Raw genomic sequence first — 15,700 nt, 5'->3', positions numbered from 1 at the left:
CATTTGGACTTTTCACAGCAAAGACTAGAATACCTTTTCGACGATTTAACAGGGCATAGGAAGGACAGGCAAATTGAAAGGCGAAATGCGCGCGCGTCCAAATGAAATTTAGCAAATAGCAGTGTAAAAGGCGGTAAGTGCAGGCGAAGACAAATGGGGCAGAGGCGTGGCTCCCAGTCGCTGTCTCTCTCACACACACACTGATGCCGAGGGCAAACAAGCCCGCGGGACTCGTCTCAAAAGTAGGCAACAAAGACGTGGCACGGTGATGTTGCAATTTAATTTGTATTGTTAGCTGTTGTTGATGCTGTTGTTGACGTTGCCACCGTCGTTGCATCTATTGTTGTTATTCGCATTGTTGTTGCTGTTGTTGTTGCTGTCGACAGCAGCCACATCAGCTTGATGATGATGATGATGACGATGAATCCACTTAACCTGCGCACTCGCATTCGCACAGCAGTTGTCTAATTGAACAGCAGCAGCAACACCAGGAGGAGCAACTCGCATGTGAAATATTGAAGTTGAGCCAAGGCAAGCCGTTTATTTAATTCTTTTTATTGCCTGACAACTACTTAATTTAATTGGCATTTATTTCAGTATGTCGCATGCATGTGTTTTCACATATCTGCTGTCTACCATATCGTATATAATTGCAGTCTGGATACGTATGTTTGTGTGTTTGTATGTGTGTTTGTGTGTGTAAACTTGATTGAAATGCTTGAACGCAGCGACCGTTAGACGCTAATCGCGGCACATACGCTTCGATGGCGGCTCCTCATCAGTGGGTGCAATCGACTGCAACAGGGCGCAGTTTGTGCGGCTGCCAAACAGTGTGAGCAGCAATGCGACACCATAGCCTGTGGCACGTTCGCCCTGCAACAGATAAACAACAACAATGGCAGTTAAATGTGTGTGTGTGTGTGTGTCGATTGGGGAGAGCAATTACTTACACAATGGACGGGCGTTGCCATATCAACATGCATCCAGACCCCTGGATAATCAAAACCCAGATGAGCGGCCACAAAGAGTCCAGCGCAAGAAGCCTGAGCATTTTGGCGATCCTGCAAAAGCAAAATGGCGAATATAAAGTTAGAAAATTCCAAAAGTAAAAGCCGAAAAACAATAACAATGAAAATAAGCAAGAAAATGAAAATGTTGAATGCTGAATGGTGAAATGGTAAATGCAACAAGTACAAAACAACCAACAACACGACGTTTTATTAAAAAGCATCCTGCAGCGCAGCACAGCGCAACCAGGAGGCATCTTCCATGTGTAGTACATGGCGAGCGAACACATGCTCACACATGCATACATATGTACATAGATAAATACTTATATAAATGTGCTAATGCCTAAATTATATGCCTTGCAATGGCAGCTACCCAGAAACGGAAGCTGTCGCTCTGCTAACTTGAACGGAAATTACACAGCTTAAATGGGAAAACATAAAGTGCCGCAATACAATGGGCAGCAACTGATATTTTTGCAACTAACATTGCACACTTATTGCCTCGAATCTAAATTGAGTACCATAATATGATAAGGCGAAGAAGTTACTCCGACTTTACGCTGTGAGACCCACTGTGCACAGTGGCAGCTACATGCATGTGTAAGAAGCCAATGTATATGCAGCCTCACACGTATGTAATATGTTAAAGAACGTATGCCGAGCGTTGCCCAAATATAAAAAGCAAGTGTTAAGACGCTGGAAAAGAGTAATCGACTAAATGATACCCTGTTTAACAAACTGTTAATGCATTTCAGTTAAACTGAACAAAGCAGAAAAGTTCAAAATAAATTTAATTTTAATAATTTCAATTCCTTTCGCAAATCAATAAAAGAAACTAAATAGTGTACAAAATATATTTGTTATTGTGAATAAAATTTACAACTTCAGCTCTGCGCTTAATATACCCATTAGTCACTATAAGATCAGCACAACTGGAATATGTCGACAGCAGCAGCGGACAGGACACCCAGTGCTTTGCAAAGGAAAATTGCATGACAACGCGATATGCCCAAAATGAAAATTTCCCCAACACAAACGCACACACCCACACGCACATGCACATTCATGCACACACCAACACCCACACATACATAGAACATGAAAAGTCTTTCATCGTGCAGCGGAAGTTAGTAGTCCATTGCAGCAGCGTAAAGTAAAGATTTCTATACACATATTTCTGTAGTTGTTGCTGTTCCTGTAAAATGTTCTTCACGTGATGTTTCAACTGCTTTTGGCGGTTTTACCGCTTAGAAAATACCAGTTTGTGTTTTTTGCTTTTGTTGTGAAGCGCAACTTGAAAGTTGAGATTTATTTACTGACAAACTTCTATTGACAAAGAACTTGCTAACTAATCGCATTCAATTGTGAAATGTGCTTGGAAATTTGCTTTGCAAAGTGAAACTGACATTTTGCATATTAACAAGCGATTTTCAATTAAATTCTAAAGACATGTTAACTTTGTTATTTACGCATTGTCTAATCGAAAGGTTCACATCAAAGAGTTTTACGAAACACATCAAACAATTTTATTAAATTTGTTTTTTAAACGCAAAGCAATGTTTCTAATTAAATGTTAAACAATTTATTCATTGCAAACGTTCTGGGTTAGTTCGCTTTACACAATTCCGGGTAAAAACGAGGAAGGGGGAATTTAACGAATGGACTCGAATCAGTTTGAATCAGCTCATTCAACCGTCTGTGGCGCACAGTGTGAGAGAGAGAGAGAGAGAGAGTACGAGCCTACGCGCTTTCATCAATAATGGCAAACATTTGTCAACATAATGTCATTAGCATTGATTGCATTGCACGACGCATTGATTGTGTGAACCTTTTGTAAATAGGCGAGGAGCTGTGCACACATCGCCACATATCAAGTTTGGCAATGGGGTCGCCGACTAATTGCGGTTAGCTACGTGACCAGACCCAAACCCCAAGCCCAAACCCCAAGCCCCCGAAAACCCAAAACATAGACCCAACCCAAACCAACTCCTCCCGTCGCTGCCACGTGTGACACATACGAGGGAATCGATGGCAATTTTTGATGCGATGCCATCCGCATCCCATTTACGATTAACGTGCATTTTAATTAGCAGTCAAAATTATCGCACTACGTTGCCTATACATTTAAGCTGTCATTAAGTAGCCGACGCGTATGCGTCTGCCTATAATCAGAAACTTGTCCGGAATACATAAGCATTTTACCATTTATCAGCTCTTGATTGCATATCGCGTTTACAACAATTTGAAGTATGTTTTTAACTTTGATATTACTATCAACATTTAGGAGATCTTTATCAAATATTGCACAACTATACTTGGAACAAACGCATCTTTTTTTAGCAGATATTATCAGTTGTCAACTGAATATTGTGCTAAAAATAATCTGCAGCATCTTTTAAAATTTGTTCGATTGCCAATTTTATATTTAATATTGTGGCAACTTTTATTTTCACAATTGTTATCGTCACATTTATTAGTTCTAAACAGAATGTAGTGTTTTCAAATATTTTTACAGCATCTTCTCTGTAGTAAATTTCTACCTTTAAAATTGGTGCCCACATCTATAAAAACCTTTATTTGATAGTACATCTGTGTTCACAATTATTATTTACATTTATCAGTTCGTGATTGAATATCCAAACAAATCTGCAGCATTTTAAAAGTCAACATCACACTTTAAATTTAAAGCAAACTTCTTTATTCACAATATCTATCAACAACTTAACATAGAATTCAATATGTATTACAATTTAAAATTACAATGATAACTAATATCATTGTTGAAATATCTACCACAAATCATCTAATAATGTAATTCCATCCATAACACGTAAAACATACAATAAAGAAATATTTAACAAAAAATTTGAACTGGTAGAATTCATATGATAAATCGATGCAATCGAGAACATAAACTGCAAGCGATTAACTTGCTGTTTATCCAGCTGATGGGTCTAACTGCTTGGGTCTTTAAAGGCAGCGACAAACACTTAAGCAGAACACGATGCTCAAGGAAGCTTACATCAATGACAGGCGTAATACTTGCCACACCAGCCACGCTCTCTCTCTCTCTCTCCCTCTCTCTGTCACGTTACGTACCCCGTTTAGCGGACGCTTGACGCATTGAGGAGGCCTTGAAGGCATCAATGTATTGAGAATGCCTTTGACTGGTTTCGGTATCAATTACACATTCATTGAATGGGCGGAAGGCGTGAGAAGACGTTGCCGTAGCTGTCGCTGTCGCAAGGATTTGCACAGACAGTTGCCTTCTGACTGGCTAAAGAAACTGTCTGTGGAATCGATGCCTGAGCACGCTGAAAGCGACAACCGTTTTTTATTCAATTTTCCCCTGATGTCGCAGCGCTTTAAAAACTTTTTACCCGGGGGCCGAGCCGAGCCGAGTCGTGTAGGAGGAAGGCAAAAGAGCAAAAGGAAAATATTAGGAACATTCAATGTGAGCGAGTGGCTGAGTTTTGTTGCTTGTTTTCCTTGTTCCCTTCCCTTTTTGGTATTTTTTGTTATTGTTGTTGTGCGCTTTGCCTAAGAGACGTGCAAAAGTTGAACGGAAACCAACACATAACAAGCGGAAAGATTTGTGTTAACAAAGTCGCCGGAGTTGCAGGAGTTGTTGCCGCAGTTGTCGTAGTTGCCGCCCCCGTAAGTAGGCAACGGAAATCGCGGCCATTGCGCAAATTACGTGACTTACCAGCCAGGTCTGTAGCTGGCCAGAGCTTGGGCGCAATGGGACTTAAAATCTGCATTTAAACCACTGTATCACTAAGCTGAGGCATTATTTATAAACTGTTGGCATTATTTAATCAAGAGCGCAAACAAGCACACAAAAGCATAACAAAGGCCATATTTAGCGCCTTGAGGTCGCTGCGTAAAAATAAAAATACACGAGCATAAAAACAAACTTTTGCGCATAAAAAGTTCAATTTAATTCATTAAAAAGCGTAAAAAGTCGCCATACAATTGAATTTAAAATGTTGCCGCTTAATAAAAATTTACCAACTGCGATTCAAACAAGAACAAAAACAAAACCGAACAACAACAAAAGTGAAGGAAAGCAATTACGCATACGCCGCATAAGCCGCACAAAAGACATTGCAACACGTTGCTGGCTGCTCCGCATGCTCGATGGGTTTATCTAAAATTCATGCTCTCTGGCCTGAGCGCTGCCAGCAGCATTTTACGATTTAACATAAAAATCAATTACCAACAATGGTAAAATTTCACAGTCATAAAATTTGAGTAACTTACTCGACGTCGACGACGATGACAACGACGGAGACAGCAATGTTCTTCTCTCGCTTGAAAGCTGCTCAAAATTGAGAAACAATTTGAATTTTATTTCGCTTTCGTTTTCTATGTTTTCTATGTTTAGCTCGTTTTGCGAAATAAATGTAATCCGTGTCTGGTTTTAAATTGGAAACTAAATTCGTTGTGGATATTCTTGGCTTATTACAATTAAATTCGAAACAACCCCGAACACACATTCCCTTTGAATTTGATTTCTACTTTCGACGCGAACCTTTTCCAAATGCTAATTACTTGCCAATTCCAAAAGTTAACCCCTAGTTCAGTGCCAAATTGCAATGAAAGCCTAGCTAATAGCGAAACACAACCAAAAAACCATTCAGAACCTCGTCAAAATGAACCAGCGACTGTTTTAGAGGAGGGCGTAGTAAAACAAAAGCAGCTCCACAAAGAGCCACCAAACCACTAACAACACTCATAATCCGTCCATTTAGTGGGCAACTAGCAAAAAGTCATGTAATTTAAACGAAACTCGTGGCACAGCGCAGCTCCATTATGTATACTCTGCACTAAGCAAGCAGCTGATGAAAAGCATAAACGACTTCATTTGTGATAGTAAAGGGTATGCAGGAACCGAGCATACTTGGCACACAGATTTTTTTGGAGGGTCTGCTATCGCTTCACCTTTTTCGCATTTAACGTTGAATGCATTTTGAGTTAAAAACACTTTATCACAGGCACATTGACAAAGTGCGCGGCGCAGCGCTGATGTCACATCAAATGCAGTCGGTGCGGGGGGCGTGGCTGGGCCACAACAGGGACTTGTTTTTTGTCAACGGAGACAAAAACAACGACCATCAAAGTGGTCGAAAAATCAAACAGCCAACAGCCAAGAGAGCGAGAGAATGCGAGAGGCAAGTCAAGTGGCAAGTTTTGAAAGAGAAAGAGAGAGAGAGACGGAGTACGATTGTGCTGCAGGTAATGGCAGGTGGCCAAGCTGCCAATGCTGCCATGCCACTTGACCTCTTCTGACACCTACGCATCCCCAGTCATGCAGCAGTCAGCAGGCGGCAGTCAGCAGGCGACAGTCGCCCATGGCCCATGGCGTGACAATGATGAATGACCATTGATCCGAAGCGTTTTAGATGTACAATAAGGTAACTCGATTTGGTTGCTGTTGTGGTGTAGCTTGAGGCGCCACGCTACGCATCGGACCGCACCGCACCACACCACACCACAGCAATAGCAACAGCAAACCACTTCCATAACCCCGATCCTGTAACATTACTTTTATCCAATGGCTGCCAACGTAGATTGAACGCCAAAGTTTTTGATACATGTGAGCTGAGAGAGCCATGTGCCCCAAGTCCACGTGTGTGTACACTTCTCCATATCTCTCTTTGTGTGTGTGTGTGTGTGTGTGTATGTGGGTGTGTGCAACGTGGGTATAGTAAATCACAGTAATACTAATCAATCTTTAAACCGAACATGACGTCCATCATTTTTCGCAACATTGCGGCGGCAAAAAGAAAACCAAATATTGAGTTGACCCCCCTGATAAAGTTAATTAAAAATCTGTGTAACATATTTGCAAAAACCCCAACACACACACACGTTACTTTATTTTGGCTTTACTATTACTGTCTGTGTTTCGGAATTTTGGGTATAAGCATACATATGTATGTGTGTGTGCGTTATGAATGAGTCTGCAGCGATGTCCATTATTGATCAACCATATTTCGTTGCAAGTTATTTAGCACTTAAGCTTCAGCGTGGCTTTAAATTTTCTATTGATTTTCGCAGGGTAAAATAATAAATAATAAATGCACTTAAAGTATCAACGAAATATTTAAGTAAAGAACGTAAGTCAGTAATTGTATTTAGTCAAATTAACAAGTTTTCAAGATGTGACTATTAACATTTATGATGGAAGCTTCTGACTTTTAACAGCTGTGAAATTATGCAGTTATCCGATCAAATTAAGTACGATTTCGAGCGGAATTTATACCAATATAAAAGTGTGAGACAAAACGGTTTAATAGGCGAAAATTAATGTGTCTTTTATTGCCATAGATGGCTCTGATTACAAGTTTGCAGACAAAAATAAAATAGAAGTAGATTAATGTAGGAACCAAAAAAGAAACAAGAAACACTGAAGAGAATTTAAAAGCGCATTTAGGCTGATATTTCTCAGTCTACTGTTAGTTTCCAATCAACTGCCACAATTTTTTGCCAACTCAAACTCGGAAAAAAAGAAGAATAATTCCGCATAAAAATCGACTTTTTCTACTTTGACAGAGACGTGTGAGAGTGTGCGTGAATATGGATGTAAGTGTACGTATGGGCGAATTGTTTGATGTGTGTGTGTGCGTGTGTGTGGGCTTAAGGTTGGTTTTGTTGTCAACTGCTTCTTTTATGGTATGGTTTTCTTTTTTTTGGTTTTTGCTTTGCTTTTGGGTACTTACCGCTACAGAGTTTTTCATATCAGCGACGGCCGATGCAAATTCCGAGAAATGCAATTCGGGACTATAAATAATGGGCGCCAATAAATCGCCGGATTTGCGTCCGGCTTGCAATGCCTTTGCCTCCCATGGCTCCGAGTTTGTCAATATGGCACCATGATATTTGCCTGTTGCTATACCCTGCAAAGACGAGTAAGAGAATAGTTGAAAGTGAGTAAAACGAAACAACGGAGAATGATATGCCTTTAATGGGAGGCCATTTCAAGCGATTGAAAACATGCAATATTCAACGGCAAAAATTCTAACAATAAAACGCCACACTACAGCAGGAATGCTACTAACAATGTTAAGTTGCCCCCGTCCGGATGAAGCTGAAGGGTTTGGGAGGGAGCAGTGTGTGTTACACATCAGAAAGTTGCAGCAGGGCGCAGCCAAGCGGCGATGCATGCTTGCCACCGAAAATTGCAAGTTTCCGACGCCAACAGCAATAAAAAGGTGCAAGGTTATTTAGCACAAGCAACACCGAACCCCGAACAGAAACAACAACAACAACTGCAACAGCATCAGGACTACGACCAGGACGAGAGCGAGGACTTGCCAAGCACTGACTGCATGGCGCGTGTTCAACTACAGCTGGACAAATGAAAGGAACACACAAACACACATACACTCAACAACAGCAACAACAGAAACAACAACAACAACATTCGGCATAACAAGCAGCAGCAACATAAAATGTAAAAGCACCAAAGTGTTGGCTGCTGTTTTGTTGGTTGTTATAAAATACCCTAGATATAATTGGAAGTGCAGAAGGTATTTCAAGGTGACTACTTGCAATATGAAAAGAAAATATCGAAAACTAATTTTTTTTTTTATTTATTGTAAACTAACTTTCACAGTTGAAGTGCACAAAACTAAATATTCATATGAGGTATTTGTTAGTCTGGCAATTTAAACATAGTTAGTTTTGTTACTTATTGTTGTTGTTATTGTTCTCGTTGTTGCAGTCGCAGTTGCGCCAATGTTGGCAATTAATATTATTGCATGTTGCAGAAGTGTACAGCAATTTGTATATCCGCAGGGGTGTGTGCGAAAGTGTGTGTGAGTGTATTTGTGTGCGCGTGTTTAATGAAATTAAACACAACAAGCGTCAAAACAAATTCTAAACAATTTCGGCGAAAACGAAACACACAAAAAACTGTATTCGCTTGCCTACACAATTTTTAGTTGACTTTTTTTTTTTGATAAGTGCTCTAGGTTTTGTCCCAGTCGATTACGCTGTCGCATCCTGTCCTTGTCCTGTTCTGTCCTGGCCAGTTTCGATTTATTTCCCATCGAACCACAAATAACGCAAATTGGCATCATATTTTAAGCAAATTGCATCCAAGATTTATGGTAATTGTGCGCCATCGCAGCAATGCCTCCCCTTCTCCCTTCTCCCTCTCCCACCCCTCCCCATCCTACTCCTTTGCTTCTTCTGCATTGGCAAGCATCTCCGCAACCTTGCTCAATGCCCTCTGATTCAGTTTCAGCCCCCAACCAAAAACCAGCAGCAACCGCAAAACGGGTTTGCTTCATTGCCTTTTGTTGTTGCCTCTTTTGCACACGAGGCGCGCGGTGGCAAAAGCGGTGGTGATGTTGATGTTGGCTGCTGCTACTGCTGCTGCTGCAGCTCCAAGTTGCCGCCAAAAAACCAAATTTGCAATTTATTTTTGCCAATTAACCTCGTGACTTTTATAAAGCGTGGCATAAATTTTGCATTTACGGAACGCAAGAAAAATGCATCCCAGTATGGCGGGGCTAAAATGTGCACAATTCGTCAGGAATAGAAACAGCCATCGCAAACTACTTTCAACATTTGCCATGGCAAGTTTTGTTTAGAAGCCAGGGCATTAAGAAAATGAGTTTCTTTAACGCCTCAACAAGTCGAAGGTCTTAATTAGCTGCATTTCAGCATGCAGAAAGTATAAATTATTTGCTTTTAAATCTATTGCAACAGCAATAATGCTACAAGCACTTTCCTACAATTGCAAATAACTAGAATTTCTGTAGTTGTTAAAAATATGTGGCAAATAATTGCATGCAAATAATTTTACAATGAAAAATTTATTTAGAATTTTTGAATTTGAAAATAACTTTATAATATCGATAATTTATCACTCTTCTCTTAAATACAAAATTATGCATTTAACTGCAATATGAAACTATAACAAACTAAACTATAAAAAAACTATATATCTACATACATATAACTATAACTATCCTAAAATAATTAAACTGAGCTCCTTTTGGCTGTCTTAATGAAAATTGGATACCTCATAAATTATGAGGTATTGTATTATTGTAAAATATGCACTTACATGCAATGCATTTAAATTAATCGTTCTTTGCTCTTTAGTAAAATTTGCATAAAGCGAATATAAGAGTTTTCTACAGCAAATTTTTTTTAAATGTGACTTAAAAATTCAATTATTTGCAATCCGTAATAATAATCATATTAACTGCATTTACTAAAATTAATAGACAAAATAATAATAACATTAACTCACTTGAGCACCAGTCAATGTAGCCATATCCAAAATAATGTTCGCCTTCAGATCCTTGTTGGCAAAACAAACACCATCAGCAAGAACCAAACGCCCCTCAGCATCCGTGTTATTGATTTCCACTGTGCGACCAGAGTACAGCGTATGAATATCATCAGGACTGTAAAAAAAAAGTCAACGTAATGCATTACTTGGAATTTATTTAATTAGTGAAATGACAACTTACCGCGTGGCATTTGGTCCCACAGAGTTCTCAGCCAAGCAAAAGACAGCGTGCAAATTATCCTTGAACCCGCACTTGACAGCCGTATAGAAGGCACCCAATATAGCTGCAGCTCCACCGCAATCCCGCTTCATTCCTGGCATGGCAGTTTTACCCTTGATGCTCAGGCCACCAGTATCGTAGACAATGCCCTTGCCCACCAGCGCAATGGTCTCCTGGGCACCTTTCGGCTCGTGGGAGAGCACAACGAGAGCTGGTGGCACAGCTGCCGCCTTACCTACACCATAGATGCCACCGAATCCGCGCTCCTTCAGCTCCTCGCCACGTATGATCTGTGGCTCCAAAGACAACTCTTTGCCAAATTCGCGCACATTCTCAATGAAATGGTCTACATTCATCTCGTTGCACGGCGTGTCGACAATGCGTGCTGCCAAACGTATGCTACGCTCTGACTCCTGCAGACAGTTGAGCTCATCCTGAGTCAGTGGTTTCTCCTCGATGCAACCATCCTTATCAATGACCACAAACTCCACGTTTATCACTGAACGATTGGCATCAGCATCTCCACCAGCATTGGGCGTCTTGTTCCCACTCCCGCTGCCCGTTTTACGGGAATAAAGAGGAAAGGCACGGACTACAGCACAGGCACTGGCAAAGATGTTCTCGCGCTCGCAGACCAACACGACGTTTTCCTCGTTGACATTAAGCACATGATTCTTTACCAGACGCGTAATCGAGTGTGCACGCGATGCGGTATTATGTCGGGATGCCTTCAATGGCAAGGCGGCAACGGTGGCCACATCCAGATACAACGAGCATTTGTCCGTTGGTGCCGGATGCAAGCAGGCAATGGCACTTTTGAATGTCTCCTCGGTGACACGGGGCTCCAGTTTGCTGGCCAAATGGCCAAACTTCAGCAGATTGAGATGACGCAGCTGGCCAATGATCAACACGGGCTGCAGCTGCGGATCGCTACGCGTTAGCGATTCATTGAATTTAATTTCCGTGGCCATCTGCAAGAGAACAAAGTAAATACTGAATTGTATTGACTCTTTGCTAATTCGTATTGGAATCGAAAGGATCATAAATTATGTGGAGTACCTTAATCGTTGATTTGCTTGAATTTATGATACTCCAGGTTGGCGCAAAACGCTGACTTTGTACCGTAAACTTGTGCACATGACACAGTTTGATTGGAATTACTGATTTCACTCCCGTTCTAATCATTCGAAACAGTTGTTTAGTAAATTAAAAAAAATAAACTACAAAAAAATAATATTTAGTATTATGTGACTTCCAGTTCTCTGTCACATGTAAAAAACATAAACTGACAATTTTTAATATTGAATCGGAATATTAGTCACAACAAAATCTCATAGTCTAATCTTTAATCCCATTTATAGACACTGTATACTGTCTGCAATTGCGACCCGGCAATTAAACGGAATATGCTTAATACTAATGCGGGGTGGGGGGTCTTTTTAGCTGCCGAATATAACACAGATTGATAAGACGAACGAGCAGCGACGTCATCAAACAGCCGCGCAGCGCATTGACTTCGCAAAGGCGAAGCGTCCTGACCTTGTGGTCAAAACGAGACCAACAAGTGGCTAACAGCCTGAGAGGGCAAAAGGGGGGTTCAAGATTTATTCTCCATTTTGTCAACAACAAACGGTAAATGCTACATATGCATAAAGTATTTACATATATTTGTGCACTCAATGGGGCTTTAGACAGCAACGCAGATTGTTTATGCAAATGTCTTATTTATTTTTAGCAACTTAATGACGAGCGCTTTCGCTTTGTTCGCAAAAAAATGAAAAAAGATACCGCCCCCATCACCGGCGTTTTTGCGAATATTTCTTTAAATCAAACTTTATTTACTTACCTTTCTAGCAGGAAGCTATTGATGTGGCTGCGATTTAATATAGTGCTTATTGCCTTTGTGCTGTGCAACAAACGCATTAATTGTTAAAAACCGCAGAGCAACAAAGCTAGCACGTCCACAAATCTTTGCAAATTTTTCACACTTGCAATTTTTGCCGGCTATCAATGTAATAGGTATGACTTAAATATCGATATGGAAAAATACCGATTACAAATTACCGACAGTACTACAAATATCTGGCAGCACTGCTGCATAGAATTAATAAAGAATATTTTGATATATTTTAAATTAGCAACAATAAAATAAATTATTTATTGTTAAAAAAAATTTAATTTAAATGATTTAATTATTAACAACTTGATAAAAAATATTATTTACTTTAAGGCAACGACTCTCATCTCTAACACGCACAGTAATTGATAATCTGGCAGCACCGCATTAGTGGAAGCGTCTCTCACATAGTATAGCTGGAATGCAAGCATCCGAAGCGCTTATTTTAAATTGAATTCGATTTAACGAACGAAAAACAATGGCTCAACAGCAATTTGATATTAATAAACGTCTCATGACAATGCTAAAGAACGAAATGCGAGCGGGTGAACAAATGAATGCGTGTGTCAAACAAACAACAAAAGTACGCAACAATGTTGGTATGTGTGTGTGACTTCTGTGTGTTATGTATGAAATCAAAATAAATAAATCTTTCTACCTATAATAGCGTCAGTTAATGAAACAATTGAGAAACAGAAGCGTGCATATGAAAAGATTAACGCAATAACACTCAAACGACGCAAAGATCTGGAAGCGTGCGAGGCGCTAGTTGAAGCCGTCCAAGAACAAGTGACGGCGGCCAAGCAACGCAATGATGCTATGCAAGAGCGTTTGGCGGAGATGAGAAAAGAACACAATCAGTACAGGGGATGGTAAGTTTACCTATCACTACTATCATTATATAGATGGAATGTTTACAAACAACACTTCTTGCTTGCAGTGTACGAGTATTATGCGCGGCCACCAACATATTTATGAATGCTAGCGAATTGCCTACCAAGATCAAAGGGGTCACTGTTTCAGGCACCGGAGATCAATGGTTACCCTTCGATGTGTCCACGAGCGATTTAAAGGGCTTAAGCATGCTGTGGAATCGCATTCAATGCAATAGCCCTTATGCTGATAAGTGGAACCAGCTACTACAAGTTGGGAATCCAGAAAGCGAACGCCAAGAAAACGTCAATGTTACAGCCTCATCGATAGTTGAGATAGATTTAACCTCGCCGCAGTCTCAGAGATGATTGGCATATTTTATTTCCCGTATTTATTGTATATTACTAATCTAACGAAAGTGCAAAGTATATAGTTCTAACTTGTTCTAGACAGATGAGACAATGTTTGATTGATTTCTAGATAAAAATAAATCTATTTTTAAGTATAGGCTAGCAATTAATATTAAAAACATAGTAATTAAAATTGTCTTTTCCGGTCCTTAACAATTCTATACTATACGTTAATGTTGTTTACATTTATGTCAAGTATTTCGAACTCTAGACGTTCGTTAATTTGTTTTTATAATTCTTTATTTTGCCATATATAGCATGCAGATAGTGAAAGCGACAATTGCTATCGCACAGTGTGTGCCAGAAAATCGGTCAATCGACAAATCGCAAAGATCAGTATTTGCTGAAGCTTCAATTGTAACGCGTCGAAAATGCTAACCGTATTTCTTCTAGCAATATGTGCATTCGCATTTATATATTTATCCTACAAATACGCCACTGATCGTCCCAAAGGATTTCCACCCGGTAAATTAAGCTTAAAATTTAAAGTTGAAGGGTAATATAAATTATTTAAAATTTTTTCTATCAGGTCCTCCGCGTATACCTGGCTTTGGAAGCTATTTATTTCTATTACTTATCAATTACAAATATCTGCACAAGGCAGCGTTAACATTAAGCAAATAAAAAAAAGTCAACGTAATGCATTACTTGGAATTTATTTAATTAGTGAAATGACAACTTACCGCGTGGCATTTGGTCCCACAGAGTTCTCAGCCAAGCAAAAGACAGCGTGCAAATTATCCTTGAACCCGCACTTGACAGCCGTATAGAAGGCACCCAATATAGCTGCAGCTCCACCGCAATCCCGCTTCATTCCTGGCATGGCAGTTTTACCCTTGATGCTCAGGCCACCAGTATCGTAGACAATGCCCTTGCCCACCAGCGCAATGGTCTCCTGGGCACCTTTCGGCTCGTGGGAGAGCACAACGAGAGCTGGTGGCACAGCTGCCGCCTTACCTACACCATAGATGCCACCGAATCCGCGCTCCTTCAGCTCCTCGCCACGTATGATCTGTGGCTCCAAAGACAACTCTTTGCCAAATTCGCGCACATTCTCAATGAAATGGTCTACATTCATCTCGTTGCACGGCGTGTCGACAATGCGTGCTGCCAAACGTATGCTACGCTCTGACTCCTGCAGACAGTTGAGCTCATCCTGAGTCAGTGGTTTCTCCTCGATGCAACCATCCTTATCAATGACCACAAACTCCACGTTTATCACTGAACGATTGGCATCAGCATCTCCACCAGCATTGGGCGTCTTGTTCCCACTCCCGCTGCCCGTTTTACGGGAATAAAGAGGAAAGGCACGGACTACAGCACAGGCACTGGCAAAGATGTTCTCGCGCTCGCAGACCAACACGACGTTTTCCTCGTTGACATTAAGCACATGATTCTTTACCAGACGCGTAATCGAGTGTGCACGCGATGCGGTATTATGTCGGGATGCCTTCAATGGCAAGGCGGCAACGGTGGCCACATCCAGATACAACGAGCATTTGTCCGTTGGTGCCGGATGCAAGCAGGCAATGGCACTTTTGAATGTCTCCTCGGTGACACGGGGCTCCAGTTTGCTGGCCAAATGGCCAAACTTCAGCAGATTGAGATGACGCAGCTGGCCAATGATCAACACGGGCTGCAGCTGCGGATCGCTACGCGTTAGCGATTCATTGAATTTAATTTCCGTGGCCATCTGCAAGAGAACAAAGTAAATACTGAATTGTATTGACTCTTTGCTAATTCGTATTGGAATCGAAAGGATCATAAATTATGTGGAGTACCTTAATCGTTGATTTGCTTGAATTTATGATACTCCAGGTTGGCGCAAAACGCTGACTTTGTACCGTAAACTTGTGCACATGACACAGTTTGATTGGAATTACTGATTTCACTCCCGTTCTAATCATTCGAAACAGTTGTTTAGTAAATTAAAAAAATAAACTACAAAAAAATAATATTTAGTATTATGTGACTTCC

The 15,700-nt window shown here is 40.5% G+C and overlaps 3 protein-coding genes across 3 annotated transcripts; 1 reads left to right on the top strand and 2 right to left on the bottom strand.

Annotated features, from left to right (window-relative positions):
- Window positions 1–515: 515 nt before the first annotated feature.
- On the bottom strand, window positions 516–11,752 carry LOC132784561 (probable aminopeptidase NPEPL1). The gene is made up of 6 exons (XM_060790244.1): window positions 11,603–11,752; window positions 10,505–11,514; window positions 10,282–10,438; window positions 7,736–7,912; window positions 951–1,061; window positions 516–873 (listed from the first exon to the last, which is right to left on the bottom strand). Exons 1-6 carry the CDS (start codon window positions 11,726–11,728, stop codon window positions 742–744), a joined length of 1,713 nt encoding a protein of 570 aa, XP_060646227.1. The 5' UTR covers window positions 11,729–11,752; the 3' UTR covers window positions 516–741.
- Window positions 11,753–11,849: 97 nt separating this feature from the next.
- On the top strand, window positions 11,850–14,360 carry LOC132784562 (kinetochore protein Spc25-like). The gene is made up of 5 exons (XM_060790245.1): window positions 11,850–12,175; window positions 12,774–13,039; window positions 13,108–13,312; window positions 13,381–14,188; window positions 14,253–14,360. The coding sequence occupies exons 2-4, from the start codon at window positions 12,919–12,921 to the stop codon at window positions 13,679–13,681; spliced, it is 627 nt and encodes a 208-aa protein (XP_060646228.1). The 5' UTR covers window positions 11,850–12,175; window positions 12,774–12,918; the 3' UTR covers window positions 13,682–14,188; window positions 14,253–14,360.
- Window positions 14,361–14,402: 42 nt separating this feature from the next.
- On the bottom strand, window positions 14,403–15,416 carry LOC132784217 (probable aminopeptidase NPEPL1). The gene has a single exon (XM_060789662.1). The coding sequence runs from the start codon at window positions 15,414–15,416 to the stop codon at window positions 14,403–14,405; it is 1,014 nt and encodes a 337-aa protein (XP_060645645.1).
- Between the last annotated feature and the right edge of the window lie 284 nt (window positions 15,417–15,700).

Source organism: Drosophila nasuta, chromosome 2R, assembly GCF_023558535.2.
Source record: "Drosophila nasuta strain 15112-1781.00 chromosome 2R, ASM2355853v1, whole genome shotgun sequence".
Taxonomy (NCBI): domain Eukaryota; kingdom Metazoa; phylum Arthropoda; class Insecta; order Diptera; family Drosophilidae; genus Drosophila; species Drosophila nasuta.
The sequence above is the reverse complement of the archived record's forward strand: the minus strand, read 5'-3'. Positions and strand labels throughout refer to the sequence as shown.